This window comes from Ramularia collo-cygni (genome assembly GCF_900074925.1).
Source record: "Ramularia collo-cygni strain URUG2 genome assembly, contig: RCC_scaffold08, whole genome shotgun sequence".
Lineage (NCBI taxonomy): Eukaryota > Fungi > Ascomycota > Dothideomycetes > Mycosphaerellales > Mycosphaerellaceae > Ramularia > Ramularia collo-cygni.
Genome location: NW_019716262.1, coordinates 1,216,178 through 1,239,638, shown reverse-complemented (window position 1 = coordinate 1,239,638; position 23,461 = coordinate 1,216,178). Strand labels below are relative to the sequence as shown.

Genomic DNA, 23,461 nt, shown 5'->3' with positions numbered 1-23,461 from the left:
TTTTAATGTTGTTTCCCTACAACAGTATTTCGAGCATTTCGACACGTTGGGGCCGGGATGTGCCCTGGTCAAGGATGAATTTCACGTGGGAATGCTCTTTTCGAGGGTGGTGTTGGATGTTGGATGTTGGATGTTGGATGTTAGCTAGGATTACCCATCCATCTTTCATCGAGTTTCGAATCCCTCCTCCTCCTACAATAAATACGGAGATGGTCAGGCATCTTCCTCGTGGAAATGGAGGACATTCTTAGCAGCACAGCACATGGACTTTCGGGATGTGAAGTCGTCGAGATATGCCGTGTAGTTTGATGATGGGCTTGGAAGATGTGTGATGATGAGACTACTGCCCGACCGACCTCGGCTTTCTTCGTCCTWCAACTAATATTGGTCTTTCAACACACATATATATCATTTCAACACAATGAGACTCACGATTGTTGCCGGAAAAATGTAGGCTATGTATATATATACATACAGAGAAGCAGTCAACCGATAAATACACACGAGAAAGCAGTCAACGCAGTCAAGCGCATGGTCCAAATGTACAAATGAATTGCCTCAGCAGCAGCAGCAGCATAGACGCCTGCCCCCAAAATGACCCCAATTTCTCCGCCAAGAACATGGAAGAACCCAATCAAACACCATCGCCAGGGTATCGCTGTATCAAGAACAAAAGACGGAACAAAAGACGCCGCCCAGAATCCAACCATTCATGGGTCGTGAAAGCCGTGTGTGTATGCGGGTGTGTGTATGTGTATGTGTACATGTGGTGGTGTGTGTGATTGTGATGAAGGAGCACCATCCATCTTCAGGATGATTTATCCCAGCACTTGAATTTATGCCACCAGCGCGTTCGCAGAGGTTCCGGGTCGACATCCCATTGCGGGGACAGAGGCGTCGTCTTTTCGTTGTTGGGTGAAGCCAGAGGTTCGAGAGGACGGGTCTTGGAGGTGAAGTTGGGGAGGTTGGGTTTGATGCCTTCGAGATGTTGTCGTCGAGCTGCCACGACGCGTCGGACGAGTACTGTTATCGTTAGCATTGCTCTTTGCCCCATCTTGAATGAATGGGAGATACATACAGGCAAACGTCTCCTCAATGTTGACCATTTCCCGCGCACTCGTCTCCATGAATCCAAAGCCTCTTGAGCGCGCCCAATCCAGACCATCCCTCGCGCCCACCTGTCGCATACTCTGCAAATCACACTTGTTACCCGCCACCAGACACACGGGCAAGATCTGGCCCTGATCCATGCGATGGTCGCGTTGCTGGTCGATCAATTGATTGAAATACTGCAGCGAGTCCAGCGTGCTGCCCTGCGTGATGTCGTAGACGAGGAGGAAGGCGTCGGAGTTGAGGTTGGCATTGGACCAGAGCCCGCGGTATTCCTCCTGACCCGCCGTGTCGGTGATGGAGAGGGAGTAGGTCGTGCCGTCGATGGTGCGCGTGACCGAGTATGAGTCCTCGATGGTCGGGTCGTATCTGTTTGTCCATTAACCCGGCGTCCATCGCATTCCATCCCACCATCCATTCATCCATCCATCCAATATTCAACCATGTCCATCCACATGCGGGTAGGTACCTACTCATGCGTCCATTGGCTGCGCACCAGACGGAGGGTTATGGACGATTTCCCACATCCGCCATCGCCGCAAATCGTCACCGAGATCTTATGCGCGTCCTCCATCGTCTGGCGATCGTGTCGGCTGGGGTGGGCGGGAGAAGGAATGGAAGGTGGTTTCTATGCGGTGAGAGTGTAGGATGTCCAATCGGGCCCACTCTCCGTCAACATGGAGACCAACAAGAAGTAAGGTAGTGTGAATTGAATGGAACAGTCTTTGAAATTCGTCTAGGAGGGTCAAGGAGGAAACTCTGGCCCTAAAAGTCCCCAAGCCAACCGTCGGCCCAAAAAAACCACGTGAGGTGGAGGAGAATAAGTTCGTCAATGGATGGATCGAGGTGGAGCTTCAACTTAGAAACCTAGCTTTGGGGGACTGGACTGGCTGCATTTCCGTCGGTGAACAGCACCGCCCTTCCCTTCCCTTTTCGTCTCCCTCCCTCCGCCGTCATTGGTCCATTCATCTTCTTCTCTTGCATTTGCATCGCATACATGTCCGTCTGCCCAAGCCGCGGGCTCGGCCAGGGATGAAGCCTGAGAGGATAACTTAGGTAAGGATGGGATTGAATGACAGGACATGCGGAGGCCTCGCCGTCGGTGTCGGGCATTGCAAGACATCACCTTGCGGCAATTCCGAGGAGACATACATATCTAGCCATGTAGGTATGTATCGAACAACCTCGAGGGGGCAGAATGCATGTCCTCGACTTACCTACATACGGTACCGGCATTCCGGAAAGAACAACATTCTTGGATCACGGTAACGGTACCTGCATCTTCCACATACTGCATACTCCTGCACATCACATCACATCACATCGCATCGTTCACGAACCCCGATAGATGGACAAACCCGTTGATCGCCCAAGACATGTCTCGACCAAAAGCTAGTGCAGACGTGACAATCTATGCATACATCACTCCCTCACTCGGAAAAACAGAGGAAACAAGAAGCATCACTGCCCAACTTGACTGGACTTGACTTGACTTGGCACTTCCCTCCGGTATTCTGACTCGGCAGCTTTTCTGGGTCTCTAATGCAGGTAGTGTAGCTTTGCAGCATTGGATGGTGGCGATATGTCGACATGGCTCTTATGCATGTACACAGGTAGGCAGCTGGCTTGAGAACACGACATGAGGCATGGAGAAATGATTGGTCCTTGTAATCAGAGGCTTGGTTGGAGGATATTTTGGATCTCGATGTATGCATACATGTATGTATGTAGCTTCAGGCCTACCTACGAACTGGATGTGTTCTCCTCGAGCGGATAGGCGCTAGGAAGGGTATCGTTAGTAGGAAAAGGAATTTGGATTTGTTCGAGGTGGAATCGTTATTTTATCTCTACCAGATGTATGTAGGACGTTTGGTCAAGACTTCTCATGGCATGGAAAACCTACGATCTGACGGGATGAGAATGAATCATCCAGTCCAATTCCAGGATTCTGTCATCGATCCATGACACAATTCCATCATCTACGTAGCCACACATGCCAGCCATAACCTTACCAGTCACACCAGTCAGAACACAACCAACTTACGAGTCCCGTTCCTCTCCCAATGCTATACCCCAACACCAACCCTAACCCCCCCGCAAAAAGCTCTCCTCCACCTTCCGTTGCCGGCCCACTCGGCTGACATTGGCCCGAACAACTCGCTCACATTTATCCATCCCAGTCCACCTCCCCACTATACCTCCATGACCCCACCAGAAAGATTGGGGGGTCATACCTATCATGCCGACGGGCGAGGTCGGATATAGGCGGATGCTGACTCGAGGAAGCTCCTAACGACATCTCCTTCCTCTCATAAAGCAAAGCAAAGCAAGCACGCATTGCACCCCAATAAAATACCCTCTCCCATTCCTCCTTCTCACCCATACTCAAACCCCCAAAGAAATAAAAGAATATCAACAACAACAACAACCATGTCCTCCCCACCCCCCGCAGGAATCTACGTCCCCGTCCCAACTTTCTTCGCGAAACCAAACACAGCCTCCTACGACCCCATCTCCCCACCTCTAGATCTCGCAACGCAATCCCAACACTCCCTCTTCCTAGCCAAAGCCGGCATCAAAGGTCTCGTAATTTTGGGCAGTACAGGCGAAGCAATCTTCATTCGCAACCAGGAACGACATGCTTTGRTTAGTRGTCAGAGAAAGACGCTCGATGAGGCGGGTTTTAAAGATTGTCCGATTATTGCTGGGACTGCGACGCAGAATATTGATGATACTGTTGAGATGATTGGGGAGAGTAAAGCTGCTGGGGCGGAGTTTGCTATGGTATGTATATGGAAGGATATTTTCTTCAATCCTTTAGAGGATGATGAAAGAGGAGGATAGGAAGTGACTGACGTGATTTTCCCGTTCTAGGTTCTAGGACCAGCTTATTTCGCTCCTGCGACCAGCCAAGCAGGTCTACAGAAATGGTTCGAAACGGTAGCAGATCGCTCTCCACTCCCCATCCTCATGTAAGATATAATCCGTCCCTTGAAAGAAGGAAAAGACGAACAACAGCATACAATCGAAGATGATCATAATGGAAGAACCGCAAACTGACAAAGATTGCTCCTAGCTACCACTACCCCGGCGTAACCAACAACCTCTACATCGCCCCCTCAACCTTCGAATCCCTCTCCCAACACCCCAAAATCGTAGGCTGCAAACTCTCCCACGGCATCATCGACGACCAAACCCTAATCGCCTGCTCCCCAAAAATCAACCACGACACCTTTTCCGTCTTCACAGGTCTCGGACAAAACCTCCTCCCCGTCCTCACCATCGGCGGTGTGGCTGCCATTGATGGTTTAGCGGGCTGTTTTCCTCGCATCGTTGTCAGACTTTTTGATTTGTTTAATCGGAGTCTGGAGAAGGGGGTTACGAGGGAGGATTTGGTTGCTATGAGGGAATTGCAGTTTAGGATTTGTGAGGGGGAGAAGATTGTTGCTACTTGGGGAGTTGTGGGTATGAAGGAGGCTGTGGCTAGGATGTGGGGGATGGGGGATAAAGGGGTATGTTCTTCTCGTTCCATTTCCTTTCCTTTCTGATGATGATGATGATGATGATAATGATATTTGGGAGAAATGACTAACAGTGTGTGTGTTTTTAGGGCGCCAGACTTCCTCTCGCAGGAGGCTTTCAAGAAGGAGAGACGGAATGGCAGAAATGGGAGACTGTATTCGAGGGCTTGAAGAAGTTGGAGTTGCAATTCCAGGCTGAGGATGATAATGGTGGCAAGTGATGTGAGAATCGAAGTGTAGATGAATCCGGATAGACAGTTTGATCATCCGCTCCCAAGTATGATGAATTGATTTGTTTATCTCGTCTGATTATTTCGTAAAGTGGTCTTTCTTCTCCTTGGGGTCGTCGGTTGGACATGTKTCTACTTCCCGAGGGTGATCATCCTCTTCTAAGTATGATTGATTTACTTATCGTTTCCTGATGATCTACTTATCGTGGTCTTTGTCTTAGGGCCGGACAGACGTGCCTACCTTACTTCCTAAGGGTTAAGGGATTTGTGTAATTTCTAGCTTTAGTACTTGATGGTGGGTTTTGGAGTAGTTGGGTTGCATATTGTGTATATCCCCCATGTTTTTGGCACAAACGGTCCGTAAACTGATTATCTCGTAGTAGTCTCCTACAGGAAGTAAGAAGTCTTTAGGCTAGCTGCTTGAATTTTTATCTGTTGTGAGTTACCTCAGTCTTAAACGTATACCTATGTCTCTGCTTATGTACATGTCTGTATATATGTCTATGCATGCAGATAGATAATGGATGGATTGACAACATCATGTAGTTACTAGCATGACTTCTTTCTCGTTCGATTACACTATGACTATTAACATCCCCTTAAGACTTCATGCGCCTGCTTTCTCGCAATCCATCGTAAGAATGCATCCTCGCATCCTTATAACACGGCCTCGTAGTCCATTATAAACACAGCCTCGCATCCCTTTCGGACGAAATCGACACTCCTTCATCACAAGCCCTCTTTGGCAAGCATATCTAAGGAAAAACAATCAGCGAATCGCAATCAAAGCACGACATGCCCCTTCCAGGCAAGCAAGAGAGAAAAACATACCAGCAATACTCAAATAAAACGCAATAGCGTTAAAATTCCTCTTCCTCCCCGTAACAGACCACCAATACCACCTCAATCGATTCGTCCAATTAATCAAATCCAAATGACTAACATGATTCAAAGTCCCCTTATACTCCCCCCATCGACTACTAGCCACACTCACCAACCCATCATTCGGCCCTTCCAAACCCTCAATCACGCGATGGGGTTTGCGGAAGAGGGAGAAGAGATGGGGGTGAGGCATGGAGGCTCCGTAGCTGTAGTAGCGAATTCCGGGAACGTCGGGGGTGCGGAGATTGAAGGATTCGGCCATGTATTTTTGGGTGAGTTGGCGGAATGCTCCCGTTTCCATGCCGATGAAGTCGAGGGCTTTGTAGACTTTGGGGATGTTGGGTACGCCGATGCCTTTGAAGATGTAGTCGGCGAAGGAGGAGCCACCTAAACCATTTGTCAATGTTTGGAGTTCTCTTCGCTGACGATGGGGTGATTTTGCTGTAATGCTTACGGTGTGGAGTTGCTACTGTGGTTAGGGAGAGGACTTTGACATTCTCGGGCTTCAGTCTGGAGATCATGTATCGGCTGTCCAAGCCACTGGTCGCTCGTTAGCTTTGTCCTCATTATTCTATCATCGACTTTGATCGCGTACCCCTAACGATTGTCAGTAGGTGTGTCATATAATTGAAGAAGATACCAAACAGACCATGCTATGCCTGTGAAACCAGTTAGTAAAGATAAATTACAATATTAAACATGACTTACGCAATAATATTCACCGCCTTCCCATTCGCCTTCAACGCAATCGTCTCAGCCAACTTCGCAGCTCGAGCCTCAATACTCCCCGAAGGAGGCACGGCAGCCGTAATAACTTCAATCTTCTTGGCCGCCAAAGCCTGCGTAATGCCATACCAATATTCAATCCCGGGCAAGACTTTACCGGGAATGAGATGCAATTCGTCGAATCCCAGCAATCCATGAGCGAGAATTATGGGGTGTTTGGGCGCGTCGTAGGCGGATTTTAAAAGTGCGAATTTGTCTTCGATGAGTTCTTCTACTACCTTGTCTGAGGTGGGGAGTCGGGGGTCCTGGGGTTTGTTGTCGGTTTGGTGAATGGTACGGGCATGGAATTGCGCTTTTTGAGGATGTGAATTCAGTATCTGAATGGCGGAGCGCCTTCTGAGTGCGACTCGATGCGTCATCGAGCACGTCAGCTGGCGACGGGATTGTTGATGGAGTTCATGATGTTGTTCGAGGGTGATGGAGGGAGTTGTACAGACGTCTGGATACGAAAGTACGAACAAGAACTTGAAGCTTGGCAAAACATCTCAACCACAATGAGGTGACAGTTTCAAGCCTACCTCATTGTCTCCAAGCACACTTGGAATATCACAGCTGGAGGCTTGTACAAGATGATGTCTGAGAGCAAGGAAGAAACATTTCCGACATCTTCCAACTGGTACCAAGGGATTTTTGCCCTAGATGGCAGTAAAGGGGCCCTTGAAGTAATGCCAGGAGATAGCCGTATGTTGTGTCATTTCACAGGGAATCTAGCAAGATCGATTCACATCACACTAAGCACTTGTACAATCGTGGTACTACTGGGATCGAATGATGGAATCGATCGAGGTAACTAATCGGCATGTTTCCCAGCATCGGTATGCAACCTACAATCTGTCGGAGATTATTCGTGAAAGTCATCATTCAATTAGTAGGACCGCACAGTGCCTCACTTGACTTTTTTCACTTTCGCCCGGCGGGTTTTACATCCTTGCCTTGTCCTGGACGCATGTACTGAAAAGAGAAAAGAGCGGTCTTTAGCCGGCGTTTTCTTTTGCGCTGCGCCGCTTGCGCGATTGATTCCATGTTGATGGCTAATCTGCGGTGGTCAGACGTGACGTCGAACGCGCGCAGATCTCCGTCATTCAAGTCATTTGGATTGCTTGAAATCGTTGGACTTTTGGCTAGAGAGTCTCGCCCGGAGCTACTTGGTGGTATCATGGGACCGGAGAGGTGAGGCGGAGGAGCAATCCAAAAGAGCCAGCTGCAAACTTATCAATACTGCATGCATGAACTCGAGTCCCTGCTTCTCGGCAATTCGTCTCCGGGAAGTGGGCCGCAAGTCAGGCTGGATGTTGGTGGATTGTACAGCTCACGACAAGGTATTAATCAGTCTCTTTTCCACCTATTGATTTGGGAGGAACCGGGTAGATTTTCTGTTTGGTTCCACCAACTTGCCGTCTGTTGCCGTCGTCGTCCCACCGCGTGGAGTGAGAATTGTAGAAGCTCACGCTGCGGCCGAAAAATGACAAGCGGTGAGGCGTGCGCAGTACACAGTTGCACAATGCTTGCGTGGTTTCACACCAGACGTCACTCTTGCATGGAAGAGCATGGATAGCTCCTCCAACGGTAGCGAGCGACTTTGACCAACTCGGCAGTCCGTGAAGTCAAATTGCATACATTTGGCGTTTCATAAATTAGTAACACCAGCAATTGGTCGACATTCTTTGGGTCATCAGTCTAATCAGTGGTGATGAGCAACGGGATCAACGATCTGCCACGCGTGGATTGCGTGCCGGTTGTGATGAGCGTGATGAGTAAGGTAAGGTATTGCCCAATCTCCAGCTCAGACAGTATCATGGCAAACGCAGATCTCTTCGCGCTCGCATATCTCATCAGATGCAAATAGGAGTATCTTGCTGGGTGGGAATCTCGCAGATGGTCTGCAAGATTGATGGACATGACCAACATCAAATATGTCCATCGCTTGGCGGTGGTTGGGTCTCTGCTTCCGGCTATCCGACCCTTGCTGCACGCAGACGTCGATCTCCGTTGTACGGTGCTGTATGGTCGTTGGATCTTCATGGCGTCTTCTCGGATCCGCTCATTACTCTCAACTGACTCGTCCACATGTCTCGTGGGGGATGATAGCTGACCAACGAGAGCATCAATCATATTGATAGAATAGCAATAATAAGATGCTCTGGTGTGCGGTGTGGCGGCGGGTAGAAAGGGTGTTTTGCAATGTCATGTAGGTGTGGCCGTGCGAACGCTCCAGCAATCATGTCTCAGTTTGAGTCCCGGCGGGTCAGCGTCATCACGAGTTTTTAGCTCCACCTCCACCTCTCCCTAGAGTCCCTGCTGGCTCTCTTGCCCATCTTTTAGCGTCGGTCTGGCGGCGGGCATTCTTCTCCCGGTGTCCCTTGATCACCAGGGCAAAGAGGCGAAGCTACCACCCTATTAATCAACGAATGCCCTTTTGACTCTGCATGCGTTTCGCCGTCCACCGCTCTTTGTGTCGCTCAGATCCATAGATCATGTCCGCGGCCTCGAGCAGCACCCTGCCGTCAATCGCCGATTCGACCCTGCACACCATTTACAACTCCCGATCGTCGCTGTCCACACCGGATTCCAGCGCCGTGGCCAGCGAGGAAGACGACGACCCCATGGAAGAGGCCCGCATCGCACGACCCAAAATTGGCAGCCGAAAGAGCAGCGGCACCATGATTGTGTCGCGCGAATCCGCCACCACTGTCGTCGACACCGATCTGGACGAGAATGACGTGCGGACCATGTCGCCGCGACGAAATAGCGCCGAAGTCGAGATGTTGGGCGAGGAGGCACGAAAGGATTTGATCGAGCAGGCCAAGGTGCTGCAGACCAGTCTGCAAGCGATTGTGGACCGCGTGGAGGCCGTGAAGAGCGAACATGAGAAGCTCGAGGGGGGAAACAAGTTCCTACAATCGTATGTGCACCATTCTATCCAGAGGACACACCTACGATAAGGACTTTGAACACCTGGCTGACTGTAGATTGCAGATATATTGGCGAGTTGATGCAGACCTCCAAGATCACATCGACAGCGCCGTCAAAACAAAAGGGAAAGGGTCGGAGTGGGAAATGACGAGCAACCACATCAAAGCATATTCACATTATCCCCCTTGCCGCATTTTCGGCAGCATTGAGCATGGCGCGGGCTGCTGTCAACATGTTGCGTTGAATGGGACTTGAGAGAGGGGTGAACGAGAGGCGGGAATCTGGCATTGCGGTCGGTTGGTTCGCCACGATTTACGCACGGCGTACTTGGCGTTTACTACTTACTACTGTGTTCTGATGGAAGACACAGACCCTGTATCATAATGACTACTAGGACAAATGACGACGCATTTACACTGCATGCCTGCGGGCATCGCATCGAGAGATCATCCCTTATATCAACAGACGCGATACTGGGCATCATTCAGATTGACAGCGACTGTGTGGCAGCGACTGTGAGGACATCATCTGGAGAACARCCCATACGTGAATGGAGGGACCAATGAGATTCATCTCGCACGAAAATCGAATACGAATGTCATACACCTCCTCCTTGTGCCTGCTCATGAGCGGAGGAGGATGCTGGTCCCTGCGAACCGCAGCTTTGCAAAAGAAAGCTGGAGACATACCAAGCAGTCATCATCAGATTAWCTCACAGCCGCCAGCCAGCATACAACCACCAATCCCTGATAAATGTCACGCCCACAAAATTACTGTATCCTAGACCTCGTTGCGACATGCTACAAGGTTTCCTCTCCGCTTTCCGCTGCTGGGGAGACCTTGTTATAGACCTGGTCGAATCGTGATCCTGCATAAAATGTCTCGAGTCGGTTCATCCTTGACACGAGGACGCATGGGGGAAGCACATTCGCATGCATACACACTATTCAATCTGCCGCTCGCGTCTGTCAAAATGGTGCAATAAGGTACTTTTGGATATGCCAGTCAAAGCAAGCCGAACCTGACAAGTAAGACATGCAACATTCTGGTAGAATTGACAGCAAAAAATCATCAACACATCGCGATCAAACTTTTCGTTTCATTCATTCAACAATGTGTCTTTTCCGCCTTTGCTCAAAATTTCTTAATCGTTATCAACCGTCGGCGCTCCAGAGGAAATTTTGCATCCCTTCCCAATCGCAGCACAGCACAGCACAGCACAGCACAGCCCGAACGAAAATAAACACCTCCCGCAATCGTGAGACATTCTACATGTCCCTGAACAAGAATCAAAATGGAACTCCGCAATTGTCGTCAAAATGCCAAAGACCATCTTTATGGTCGTGAAATCATTCTGCCACCGTAGTGTAGAAGTGTATGATTGTGGTCGGACTATCCTAGACGTGGAGGACTGCTCTCCTGCACACCCAAGTAGTATGGGTATCCTGGAGGCTGCTCGCTGGAAGGTGAACCCACGTAGACCTGGGTAGGAGCGGCGCGATAGCCGTTGCCGTTCCCATTGGAACCGGCGGCGTGGTACAGTCCRTCACGTCCGAAAAAGCGGTTTTCAGGATCGGCGTTGCGGAATGGGGATGGGAATTGCGGATTTCTAGCCCGATGCTGACTGGCCGGCGCAACGAATTCGTCCACCTGCGAGGCGCGACGTGTACCAATTGGTGGTGGCAGCACGGCAGACTGGCGACGGACAGCGGCGCCGGAAGCACCGCTGGATGTTGAGTTCTCCACCAAGGCACCAGAAGCGGATGCCTCGTCGAAGTTGTTGGCACGAGGGGCTTGCTGACGGTAGTCATCATTGCCGGCGCGGCCATAGAATAGCATTTCATTGCGAGCGTCTGGCATGATACCGCGAGGAGCGCCGCCACCAGTCACTGCAACAGGCGCACCGGTGCCGTAGTAGTCGTAGTATGTGCCAAGGGCAGCTGGGGCAAAACTGTTTGCGACTCCTGGGATCGATGGAAAGTTTGGGTTGTAAGTCTCGTAGGGAATTCGATATGGCATCTGGGCACCATAAGGATCTCTATCCTCGCCATAAGCCATTGTGTATCCGTTGTTGAGAGCGTATGGGGGAACGGCGCCTGGACCTATGCCGCTCGGTGGCTGGCCCATGGCGTGCTGTGAGAATGAGGCAGGGTTGATCGCAGAAAGCCAGATGCGTGTCTTGTAGATGCGGTAGAGTTCCGTGATCAAATCCTTGAAGTTGATGTAGTGGTCCGCATAGTAATAGAAAATGAGCTTTTGGAAGTCCCTGCATCGAGGTTAGTGTTTGCAAGAGAAAGAACATCTCAACATAAACTCACCATTGCCACTCAGCATCGAGAATCTCCATCTGCAGACGGAGATGGGACACCTTCTGCTGGCACGTCCGCTTGGCCTTTGCCTCATTACCTTCCTTCTCTGCGAGCATCTTAACCTCGTGATCGTTGGCAAGGCGCTTGATGGCTTTCGGCTTCAGATTGTTGAAGGTGTCACGAGGGATTGTGCCCTGCATGGTCGTGGGAGCATCCGGGAAGAGCTGCTGTTGCTCCCCGTTCATCTGAGCATTGGGGTTGTATCCGCCCTCCTTGTTGCGGCTGTACATCATCAACCATTTGTACTGCTCTTCGGAGTACTTCTTCTTCAGCATGCGAGCTTCCTCCGGGGTGACATTGGCGTGTTGCACGGTGCCGAGATCCTGTCCGCGGTCCGCCTCAACAATCACCAAGTCACCTTCGCGGACACTCAAGCCAGTATTTTCGAGCAAAAAGAAGACATCCACGCGAGAGCACTTGAAGCTCACGATGTAGAGCTGCTTGCGAGAGTTCTTGGATCCGCCGTTACCGCCCGGATAATAGTTCTGGGTGGCTTGCTGCATTCCACGACGTTCCAGCTCGCGGAGCTCGTGTTCCTGGAGCYGGACTGTCGGAGCCCGATACATGGCTGGGATGTTGTAGTTGTTCATGTKAGCTGTTTCTGTGTTGCGTGAAGCGGGGTTGTGGTCGTTATTTGTATCGACCGCGCGATCTGAGGGAAAGCCTTGTAGATCTGTGTGTGTCAGCGATCTTGATGGCAAATCGGTGTAATCGCGTCACTCTGGCATTGTCCGCTGCGTGGTGTGAGGGTTGGCAGGGGAGAAAAGAGTTTGTGTAAAAGGAAGATAGATGGAGGACGTCATGCAAAGTGTGGTGTGGTTTGGAGTGGTGACGACGAGGAGAAAAGTGAATGGGGCAGGTGAGAGATCTCACCGTCGCGACAATATTGGTGGAATGGCTGCTGCTGCGAGGAATTGCCGCCGGCGCTATTGTTGTAGCAACGGTCTCGCAAAAAGGAGGYGTTGATATGCAGTGAAGGGTGTGTGTAGGTGGATGGAGGAGGCTGACGGAAATGGTCGTCGTGGGAGGGGTGATGAATGACGCAGCAAGCGAGGAACCTCACCAGCGCGTCGATATCAGTGTAGTATTCACTGCAGCGGGGAAGCTGCTCTCGTCGCTGTAGCTCCGCTATTGCTGGTGGTATTGCTGGCGATATTGCTGTAGCGATACAGGGCTGTCGATGCACGGAAGAGGAGTGTTGTGGTGGATAGAAGGATGATGTGGGAGGAAAGGATAGATGTGCATGGACATGTGAGGACTGACACCACTGACGTTTGAGCAAGTGACGTGTCGCTGTAAATCAATGGGGAAGGCGCGACCGTCGCCAGCGGGGCAGGAGCGGAAATGAGGGGATCTAGCTCGGAAAGACTTACGTGCGGAACCAATGCTCGTCGGTGACTCTGTTTCGAACACGTCGTGTGTGTATGTTCTGCTCAGCAGACTCGGTTCGCCGCCAGCCAGGGATCCTCTACGCGTGGGAATATCTGCCAGCGAGTGGCGGCGTGATCCGTTCACGGTGGGCACGTCGTCCCAGCCGAGCGAGCTCTGCCATTGACTAGCACGGCGGTGGGAGTGATCTGCAGCAAAATAACGGTCAGGCGATTCTAAAAAGTGAGCATCGAACAAGAGAGACACATACCCATGGAGAGATCTGCAAATGCCGCCTCGAAAGTCCGGGCCCGCATAAGATCGCGGTGGGAGGGCGAATGGGGAGCTGCCTGGCGGTCTCTGCCGCTGTTGGAGCTGTGCATCRTATCGTACGCCGCAGGCAAAGTAGCTGTACGCATCAAGGAGCCTATGGGGGGATGAGAGGTGGTATGCGTGAGGCGTGACCCCACATCAGACTCCGTGTCCGTATCAACGTCCTCCTCGGCGAGGAGTCCAAGCGGAAGGGCTGCTGCTGCTGCAGGTCCTGGCGCCGCACCGAGGTGTGAACCAGAATTCACGGGAGCTTCTCGCTGTCCCTGAGAGTGAGACAGAGAACGGCCGGTCTTCGGCGTGGGCTGCAATGGAATGGCAAAAGGCAACGAACTTGCGCCTTCGCTGACTGATGGAGACGGCGTACTGGCTCCCCTCATCAAAGGACCTTGCCCATTTGCAGCTGCAGCACCCATACGTGCTGCATCTCGCGCCGCATTACGCTGCGCTGCCTCGGAAATTTTGAAGCTTCCTCTCTTTTGAGTTGCCCAGATACCGCCGGGCATACCAGGAACACTGTTCTCTTTCATTGGAAACTTGCCAAAAGACATGGAGGATGGCCACGGGCGCTCGTCCTCGGAAGATCCCACAGCCTCAGAGTCTGGRGTTGCTCTTCGTACAGGCTGGTATGCCGTCAGCAACTCAACGCTCACRCCATTCCTCCCATGGAGAGACTCTTGCAAGCTTACATTCATCTTGAGTCCAATGCTATGGATACGCAACTAGATTATCTGCCAATGGTCAGCAATCTCGCCCGCCAGTAAAGCAATCCAAGTATGACAATCAAGCAGAAGGATGGTGCAGTCGATGCATTTTGTATACACCAGTTTCACAGCCCGATGCGCCATTTCCAGACCTCGGAGTGCTGCATAATCCCTGGACAGCCGGTGAACAGTAGCAAGTCCAGAGTGTGGTTGAGATTACATTGGCCAGTCGGGCCAAGAACAACGCACGAGAGCTAGGATGGCATGCGTGGGCCCTGAGAGCTTGGATTCCCCACGATAACTCAGACTGACTTCAGACGGCTGTGAAGTATAGGAAAACTCCGACTTGAGGTGAAATGGTGACCGGACTGCCCTTTCACTTCAAGGTCCTAGGCTACTTCAAGCCGGGTAGAACGCTGGAATTCCCGCAGATCGTAGCAATACTGAAGAACTATGAAGACCGTCCGTGAGTCCGGGAGCAGAAAGATCACACGAGGCTGGAATGCAGGCGAGGAAAGTCTCGCTACATTTCCGTCGACTGGCCAAAGACGAGATGCGTGGTTGCAGAGAGGCTTTGACTTGGAGCTCCTTCCACACAAAAGCCAAAGCATGTCCTTCTTTGACTGCCTGGCAAGCCGGCAGGACACGGATTCCATAGACGATAGCGATGCCGCTGGTCGCACTAGCGATCAGGTCTTTCCTCCATCCCGTTCGTTACTCGATCTGGGTTGACAGCGGACGCAGAGGAGGATCCCGAATATCCCGATCGATGCCTGGACAGCTGTCGATGACTCCTTTCCCTTGAGTATATGCGCGGGTTCCAGCGAAATATCTCCAGAATTTACACCTCCTCGCGGCCCAAAATAATAACAGGAAACAACACAACACAACACATACCTTTTATGAAGTGATTGGTTCGTAACTGGTCGTCCGGCCTCTAGTCTATGTCTGTTGATGCAAGTCAGCGACAATCTCACACCACAACGTCGCCCTCTTCCATACTTACATTGTTGATATGTCGTGGGCTACTATTACATTGCACAAACAATTGCGATAACTTTAATCCGTATATGAATCTAACAGCACGGTTGTTAGCGATTTGAACAATCAAGCGACATCAGCAATAACAGCCTTCGGCATACCTATGATCATCCCCAACAACCTTTTCAGCGCGTCCAATCTATCTTCAAGAACAAAAACTTTGCTGCGAGCACAGGTTCTCACATTGGAGACCTGACGTCTTCAGCAGCGCGGTCGCGGCGCTTAAGATCGGAGGCCACGCGAAGGTTGGTTTTGGTTTGTGGGGAAGGGAGTGGCGAGATGATTACGCCTGCAATTCCTCCACGACTCCGCTTTCTGGAGAGTGGCGGAGCAAGCCCAGTGGTCGCTACGAGCAAGTCGCCTGGGTGTCCACGAGAGCCCAAGGTGTCTTTTGCGCGCTTTTGTGTGAGAGAGTGATCGAGGCCTCGAGGAAAGCAAGTCGAGAAACGGCTGGGGAAAGCGCCGATGTGCCGGCTTTTGAGTTGGCGCGACGGCTCCACCAGCAGGTGGGGATTGCTTGTCGCGCGGTGATCTGATCTGCTGCGCTCCTGTCCGGCGGAAGATGCGCTCAATCACGGCGGCGGCGACGACGACGACGTTGAATGGAGAGGCTGTGAGTGTCGATGGATGCTAGAAGATGTTACTCTTTTGGCGGCTGCAGCTCTGATGGGGCCAACTACTCTTATTATGCAGCTAAAGTATGAACTGCCAGCGAACCGGCATCGACCAGGGATCAGGGGCGAGGTCCTTTTTGGAGAATGCGGAGCAACATGTACATCTCCCATGCACACTTGTACGCTTCCGTCTGGAGCAGTCACGAGAGCAGGCAGAGCTGGCTGGCCAAATTATTCTCCGCCTTCACCTGCGCCCAATCAGTGCCCTCTAACCTTGCCGCCTGTTTTAGGAAAGTGTTCGCACGACGCTCTGGAATTGTCGCTTTTGGGCCCGCCGCGGTGGCTAGCGGGACACCCGGCGACGCTTCTACATCGCCCTGCATCCAGGCTGAGACCTTGCGCCTTCACCATCGTCTCGATCATCACCCTCGACCTCGACGGATCACAGTCATGGCTGAGCTGCGACCTGTGCGGAGAAACTCAGCAGTAGTTCTACCAGTACCATTAACGCACAGGTCGCTCACCTGATACCGCATGGCACGAGACCTGTCATTACCTCATCACAGGCCACACAGAGAGTCGCCTGCTGCAGAGTGGGGAGAGGAGAACCCAGCACCTGCAAACAGCTTCCAGCATGTGAGAAGAGGGGCCCCTCACAGAACATGCTTTTCATCGACACTTGTGGTAGTGTCTTCCTTCGTTGGATCATCCATTTTATTTTTAAGACTTTTTATCCCCTCCCGACACCGTCAACAACACACACCACGGATCCCACCCGACACAGCTATTTCAATGTCGGGAAGCCCAAAGACTTTACCATGACAGCGAAGCAGGCCCAATGCCAGGTTTCAATCCAATGGTCTGCATCTGCAACCCTGAGATATGCAATGCAACTTTTGTGGGGTGCAGGAACTCTGTTCATCGAGCTAATAAGCTTCAGGATCACYCTTTCGCAGATACTAGACGATCTGCCTTGCTGGTCCACCTTTTGCACAACGATACTTTTCATCACATCACATCCCACAGGCGTACAAAACCAGCATCCATCCTCTCGCTTACGGTTGACCCTCGTCAGCTACATAGCCAGCCGGCAAGCGAGCGATGCGGTAGCTCTCAAAGCAATGTCTTGTCCGACGTGTGTGCAAGGTCGCGCTGGTATGCCTTGTCTTGTGCAAGTGGTGCAATTCCAGCCGGTTTGTTGCGACATGCTGCCTTGAAAGTAATGTACTTCGCATGGAGATGCCACGAAGACACCGTGTGACGGTTCTTCACAACTGCCATGGTTGAGCACTGTCTTCCCGACGGCATTCGACGTCTCGCTTTCTGTGTCAGGCCTTCTTTTTTTATGCACTACTTTCCTTACCACTGACTTCACACTATTCATCTCCATCAAGATACTTCCAACTATCCATCATAGCTGCAGAGACATTCAATCTCGTCCACAGAAAAGCTCGCTCGTCCGTATCAAAAATTCCAAATAGGAGGATTTGCGAGAAAAGAAGATTCTCAACTGTACTCATCCCCTAGAGCAAGAAGAAACAATATCTTCACTGCATCCTCCTCGGTTGAGATCAAGTCTCCCACTGGACTGACGCGGGCCTTTTCGCAAAATACGGTGGACTTCACTTTCACACGTCGGCGCAACCAAGRTCAAGGGGAATTCGTCGCTCCACTCTTCCATCTAAACATCCGGTCAGCTGTCTGTCCTTTCAGATTCCTTGGGTAGCAATGATCATGACGATGACGACTCGTGGAAAGAACAACCCACCAGAGCAATAATTCCATCAATGTATCTTGGCTGGTTGGAGATTCGTCCAGAGTACTACTCAGCATTCCTGATTGGCGAAACGATGGACACTGATGCGATGCAAACCATTCACCCTTGTCAAATTGAGAAGGAACTASGTACTCATCAAAAGTCAAGAGAAAAACTACACGGAGCATCCAGGAGAGAACAGCAGTAATTAAAGGCAAAGCCCATTTCATATCATTGGACTATCATTACACTAGGCTCAAGTAGACAGACGACCGGCGTCCCACGCCTTCAATCAAAAAGCCACCATGCCATCATTCCTTTCCTCGCCCAATGCAAAAGTTCATATCGTGTACATTTCAAAAAAGCKAAGTAGAGACATGAATTGAAGTTGCGTTGCTGTGGAACTCCGCCCGCTGTTCGTGTGAAATCTTTTTCCTCGTCAACCAGAAAATTTGCAAAAAAACGCTCGCTATGCAGTAATATGGAATCTCCTCAAAAGGATCGGGAGGCTGAGCGATGCCCTCTCAAAGTGACAGGGACTCACAACAATCTCGCGGAGAGATCATCTATCGAGCGCATCCACCGAAGCACGAGAGGTGCTACGACAACACCGGTTGACCTCAGCCTCGATGGTTGCGTGTCGCCAAGTCGTGAGTCCTCCGAGCTCGTAATTATCATCATCTTCGTAGTAATACGGTGACTCATCAATCGACACGTTTCCCTCTCTTCCCAGATGCTTCGACTTCAGGATGTACCACCCGCATGTGCCGTGTGAGAGCGTCATTACGTGAGAAGGTCTTGTCCTCACGGCACATTGGGYATCGGACTTTTTGCTTCCGCCCGTTATGGATTGTGTCCTCGTGACGTGTGAGATCATATGGCCTGGAAAATATTGTATTGCATGGCTTGTTGGTGGATGGGTTGATTCGAGTGCACTTGTGGGGTCCAGCCTGGGAATTTCTGGCGAGAATTGCAGCAGAAGTCATGCCAGCACCGGATGGACCCGGTGAGTCCTCCCCCGATCGCGGTGATGCTGATCCCACGGCATCATCTTCTGGCGGCGACGACACATTCTCGAGCTGGTTCGATTGCTGTGAGCGATGGAAGTCTCGCTTGTGCTTTTGAAGCAGTGCGTGAGACTCGAATCGCTGTACACAGCCATGGTAAGTGCAAGTGTAGGTCCCGGTGTTTGCACGTGTATCGGCAGGTCGTTGGGGCGCCGATGTGGTGTTRTTGTTAACACTTTCCTGCGATGATGCCGGAGGGCCCGCGTCGCTGATGGAAGTCTCCATGGATGGTATTGATGCTGGGAAATTGGGAGTTGAGGCGGCAGGATGATTTGCTTGGAATTGAGTGTTGCCTGCAGAAAAGTTGATGGGATTGTAATCGGCAGTCCGAAAACTCATGTCGTATTGGCCGGCGTTGACCATGTTGCCGGGAAAGTTGGCGCTGGCCTGGCTGATAAAACTGCTTGGCCACGATTCCGTGGCTCCGACATGCTGTTTGTAGCCCGTGGGTATGCTGTCCTGGAAGAGTGGCGTCTGGTCCACGTCGGCAGTGTAGTCGAGCAGCGCATCTTTGGGAGAGATGGTCTTGGTGGGCTCTCTTCGGAGTGGAGCACGATGTCTACCAAACTCGGCTTGCACCGAATCGTCCGCCTGGTGCTGCCGTATGCTAGCTGCAGTAGCGACGGGACCAACTTGTTTCCAGTCGGTCGCCATGGGAGAGTTGTCTCGAAAAGGCGATCTCTGTCTTGAAAGACCAGATGGTGACGTAGACCGTGCCAAATTCGCGGTTTGCAACCTTTCTGTTATCAGATTTCTATGCGGTGACAGATAGGCACTGCTTGCATCCACATTCGACGCTGGCTTCAAATTTGTGGAATTGTTGTATACAGCATCTGGGTTATACAGCTCATCCCGAAATGCTTCTGATTCCGTTCTGAACAGTTGAACATTGGGATGCGGTTGCGCTCCTACACAGAACAAGTTAGCATCTCCATTGACTGACTTATCTTCTCAATACAACTCACCATTTGTGGATGGATAGTAATTCTTTGACGCATCGCTCTCGCCAACCCCGGATTGAGGCGTCGCCGGCGAGTTGTTTCCGTAACTCGACATTGACTGTCGAGACGACGCAAAGTCGGTAGCGAAATCCTCTGAGTTGTGGTAATCGATGGCAAATCCTTTCATAGCAAGATGCGCGTTGGACATGTGCGCCGCCTGACTGGGCATAAAAGCAGCGTTGCCGAAACCGCACTCGCGCTCCGCGTTGGTGAAAGTTACCGGCAGGTTCTTTCCGTAGTATGACTCAAGGTGGTAAGACGGTGAGTTTGGTGCCTGTTCCGTGTTCGCAATGTGTGGGTACGACGTCGATTGCATAAACGGCGATGACGGACCCGTGGATGCTATGGTCGAAGTCGAGGGAGTGCGCTGGTGGTTTCTACTCTGCCCAATGCTCAGGTTGCTGATGTTGTTGTTGTTGTTGTTGTTGTTGTTACTCTGAATGTGGTTCGTGACAGAACCTCCCATGCTATTGTAGTAGGTCTGGTACATCTGTGGCTTCCCGTCGAGAAGGACCGCGCTCGAATCGGAGTTAGCCTTGACTGGCTTTAGAATGGTTCGGATCGATGACGTCTCGGTCGATTTCGGCGATTGTAGCAGCAGCTCCAATGCCCGTTGGTAGTTTGAAGGCTTTCGGGATGGGAGTTGATTCGATATCGTCGAGGATGAAATGTATTCCGGGTGGGTGTGATCGAGGGAGAGTGTCGTGGGAAACATCGACTGTCGGAGATCGAAATAGTGACRTAGCCCAGCGAGCAAGGTACGATTGTCAGGGTCCAGGCCGTTTCTTTGGGGAATGTCTCTGACACTTGGGAGACTAGATGAAATAGTTGCTCGCGGTCCGCTCTGGCTTGGTCATCAAGATCTGGTGGAAACACGCGGAATAAAAGTGGAGTGGCAAATGGTCTTGCAGTCGTGTAGCGTGAATATGAAATAGGGCGACAGGTAATATGTACTGCAAACTCTGGAAAGTTTCTTCGTGTCGACTCGTCTTTGTGTGTGCCGAGAGCGAGCGAGCGAGCGTCACCTCGCACCCCAGGGCACAGCCACATACCCTGCCTTTTCTTTGAGCCCACGTCCGTGCGGTTGGGCTACAAGGATGAATAGCTTACCTATCGGCACACTGGCAGTTGTCGCAGGTCCCCATCGCGCCCACTTTTGGACATCCGGCATCCGCTTTGCTGCATGCACCTGCCGTCTTTGCACCCACAGCGAGCCTTGGCCGCGAGCTCCGAGTAACCTTCTCTGTACGTTGAGGGTCAACAGGTTTACAACAATAATGTATGCTTACTGCATGCTTATGAAATATCCCCAGATGTGCAAGACTCTGCGGGCCATCATAGAAGGTGCTATACCCACATACCCACGTGAGCATATTGCCCTAGAGTACGCGGCCAGAAGATAGGCTCTTGGTATTCCTACAATAGAAATTCCACACATCCAGTCCAGATGCCACGACCTACCGTCTGCATTGCAACGTTGTATCCAGGTTCCGTCCGATCGCAACGCTTCTGCATCTGCGTCTGCATCTGCATTTGCATACCGATCATGCATCCCATGTGTAGGGTCGTCGGCAATAGCAGGCTTTCTCAAAATAGGCGGTAGTGGCTTTTTCTCCCTCCTCAAAGACCTTCAGGTACCGGATCTCAAGCGGATGCCTCTCGGAGGTCGCGATGCGGAAAAGCGTCGGGCCCGGATCATGGCCGTGATGATGTCGATCGTGGCGCAGTCCATCGTTTGTGCTTTGTTATTGGTCACGATCAGAGACAGCCAAGACTGCAGCCACGCAGCCACAGCACGGGAGCGACAAGTCTTCGGGGATGTCTGCGAGAATCTGTGGCTGCTTTCATTGCCTTCAGCACAACCGCATCTGCAAGCATCGTGTCACGGAGCTGACGTGGAAGGACTCTGCAGTGGAACGCCTTGATTCGGCCGAATGTTTGTCGATCTTCACAAAGTCTTGCCCAGCCAAGCTTCCATGGACTCGAGGTCTAGATCTCAGCACACTTGTGGAGTGATTCATCCACGGCAACAGTGATCACGCGGTGTCTGTTATGCTGCACTCGTTCGATCACAAGTCTGGCATCGGGCGATACAGTGTGTCTTTGCATCGAAGATTGGTCTTAATGGCCGAAGCGTCGGTGGTTTTGAGAGAATCGATTCGCTGTCAACGTACCAGCGCTTGCTCGAGAGGACTCCGGGGACCTGAAACTTCGGGTGAAAAGAGACGCTGTAAAATCAGCATTTCTTCAACATGTGCTGTATCTCTAGATGTTCGAGCATTGCAAGCTGCAGAATTAAGAGGAATCTTGTTCCGGTCTTCCCATCCAGGATTCTTCGATCTTCCCATGGATTGCTGTGTACTGGATGTTCCGGCGTCTCCGGTTGATGTATAATCTTCAGCTGAGCGTCGTAGAATCATCGCAGCTTTAACACCGCTGCAGCACTTCTACCGTTGCCACAGTTCTCACCATGAATGAGACAATCGTACGAGTCCTGCCGGTCAGAGCTTGGCTCAGGCAGGATGATGAACACCCCAGCAGTTTTTCTCATTGTGTATGAGGTATAGGGTAGCGAGAACGCGACCCGTATCAATCTCGACATTTCTGAAGCAGATTGCCCAATACTCCCGAAGAGCTGGAATGGTGAAGCATTCTATCCTCGTTAACGGTGATGGGGTGTGAAGGAAGTTGTGTTTCTCGACTGATGTGAGCTTAATGCTTGGCCGGTATCCTTCAAGAAGAAGGTCAAAAGCCGTGGTGGTCATTACTTTATGCAGCACCCAGCGATGCTGTCGTTGATGTTTGAGCGGAGTTGCGATCCAGGTTTGTGGAAATAGTATACTCTAGGATCTTGCCCTATCGGGTAAGCGTGGTTTTGGCATCGAGCTTTCATGTCGACGGATCATCGTCTTCTCTCCCTCTTCGCATCCACGAAAATGGCAGACGATACCCGGCAGTCCAACTCGCAGGACCTTACCCGCGAAGCACTCAATGTTGATCCTCAGAACAAAGCATTTGCAGGTTCACAATGGGACGACAAGGAATCCAAGACTTTCAAGCCACCCGAGAATGCGAATATGATGCCGGGTGGAACAGAAMACACAGCTGGCGGCAAGGTTCCTGAAGTAACGATTTGGAATGCTTTGCAAACTGGAGCGCCTGTGACGGAGATTCACAAACGACCGTGTGTACGAGATGCATTTATGGTGGGAATGGGAGGTGGAGCTGCTACGGGTGCCCTACGGATCATCTGGAGAGGTAGACATTGATCTTGCTGTCATGGTTTCAAAGGTGCTGACGAAGATGCACAGCTCCTGTGATGACGGCTTGCAATTGGGCTGTGGGCACATTCGTCCTCGGTGCCGGCGGCATGTATCAGTATTGTCTACGGCGAAGAAGATTAGAGAAGGAGGGAATGACGAGGGCAATGGAGATTTTGAACAGAAAGGAGGTGGAAAAGAAGGCGAGGGAACAGCGAAAAGAGCAACTAAGGGAGGAGAGGCGGGCGCAAAAGGACAAGGAGCAGGACGAGAAGTTGGCTGCTATGAAACGGGAGGCCGAGGGCAGCGGCAAGGCTTGGTGGAAGGTCTGGTAGGGTATTGTGGAAATATGGACGATGTACAAGTATATGGGTGTATATGAGCATACAGAGGTATCATCAAGGACTATGACGTTGGAGACACTATCAAGTGGTTTGACATTGATGTTGAAATATCCATCACCCTCCTGCGGTCTTCCTATACGCATTTCGTTTCGAATGTAGCTGAAC

At 51.3% G+C, this 23,461-nt stretch overlaps 7 protein-coding genes; 3 read left to right on the top strand and 4 right to left on the bottom strand.

Annotated features, from left to right (window-relative positions):
* Positions 1 to 808: 808 nt before the first annotated feature.
* On the bottom strand, positions 809 to 1,684 carry RCC_06004 (related to GTPase Ras2p; the record flags this gene model as incomplete). XM_023771268.1 has 3 exons in its annotated part: positions 809 to 1,023; positions 1,079 to 1,479; positions 1,584 to 1,684. The coding sequence occupies 3 exons, from the start codon at positions 1,682 to 1,684 to the stop codon at positions 809 to 811; spliced, it is 717 nt and encodes a 238-aa protein (XP_023627036.1).
* Positions 1,685 to 3,540: 1,856 nt separating this feature from the next.
* On the top strand, positions 3,541 to 4,852 carry RCC_06003 (related to dihydrodipicolinate synthase; the record flags this gene model as incomplete). XM_023771267.1 has 4 exons in its annotated part: positions 3,541 to 3,894; positions 3,985 to 4,082; positions 4,187 to 4,622; positions 4,721 to 4,852. The coding sequence occupies 4 exons, from the start codon at positions 3,541 to 3,543 to the stop codon at positions 4,850 to 4,852; spliced, it is 1,020 nt and encodes a 339-aa protein (XP_023627035.1).
* A 738-nt stretch (positions 4,853 to 5,590) lies between these two features.
* RCC_06002 (related to TGL2-triacylglycerol lipase) lies at positions 5,591 to 6,888 on the bottom strand (the record flags this gene model as incomplete). XM_023771266.1 has 6 exons in its annotated part: positions 5,591 to 5,616; positions 5,693 to 6,130; positions 6,198 to 6,246; positions 6,326 to 6,340; positions 6,393 to 6,402; positions 6,452 to 6,888. 6 exons carry the CDS (start codon positions 6,886 to 6,888, stop codon positions 5,591 to 5,593), a joined length of 975 nt encoding a protein of 324 aa, XP_023627034.1.
* A 2,115-nt stretch (positions 6,889 to 9,003) lies between these two features.
* RCC_06001 (related to bZIP transcription factor) lies at positions 9,004 to 9,590 on the top strand (the record flags this gene model as incomplete). XM_023771265.1 has 2 exons in its annotated part: positions 9,004 to 9,431; positions 9,506 to 9,590. The coding sequence occupies 2 exons, from the start codon at positions 9,004 to 9,006 to the stop codon at positions 9,588 to 9,590; spliced, it is 513 nt and encodes a 170-aa protein (XP_023627033.1).
* A 1,244-nt stretch (positions 9,591 to 10,834) lies between these two features.
* On the bottom strand, positions 10,835 to 14,204 carry RCC_06000 (uncharacterized protein; the record flags this gene model as incomplete). XM_023771264.1 has 5 exons in its annotated part: positions 10,835 to 11,708; positions 11,761 to 12,484; positions 13,185 to 13,388; positions 13,451 to 14,132; positions 14,199 to 14,204. The coding sequence occupies 5 exons, from the start codon at positions 14,202 to 14,204 to the stop codon at positions 10,835 to 10,837; spliced, it is 2,490 nt and encodes an 829-aa protein (XP_023627032.1).
* Positions 14,205 to 18,328: 4,124 nt separating this feature from the next.
* On the bottom strand, positions 18,329 to 20,407 carry RCC_05999 (uncharacterized protein; the record flags this gene model as incomplete). XM_023771263.1 has 2 exons in its annotated part: positions 18,329 to 19,599; positions 19,657 to 20,407. The coding sequence occupies 2 exons, from the start codon at positions 20,405 to 20,407 to the stop codon at positions 18,329 to 18,331; spliced, it is 2,022 nt and encodes a 673-aa protein (XP_023627031.1).
* Positions 20,408 to 22,628: 2,221 nt separating this feature from the next.
* On the top strand, positions 22,629 to 23,287 carry RCC_05998 (related to COX20 In the maturation and assembly of cytochrome oxidase involved protein; the record flags this gene model as incomplete). XM_023771262.1 has 2 exons in its annotated part: positions 22,629 to 22,950; positions 23,004 to 23,287. The coding sequence occupies 2 exons, from the start codon at positions 22,629 to 22,631 to the stop codon at positions 23,285 to 23,287; spliced, it is 606 nt and encodes a 201-aa protein (XP_023627030.1).
* Positions 23,288 to 23,461: the final 174 nt, after the last annotated feature.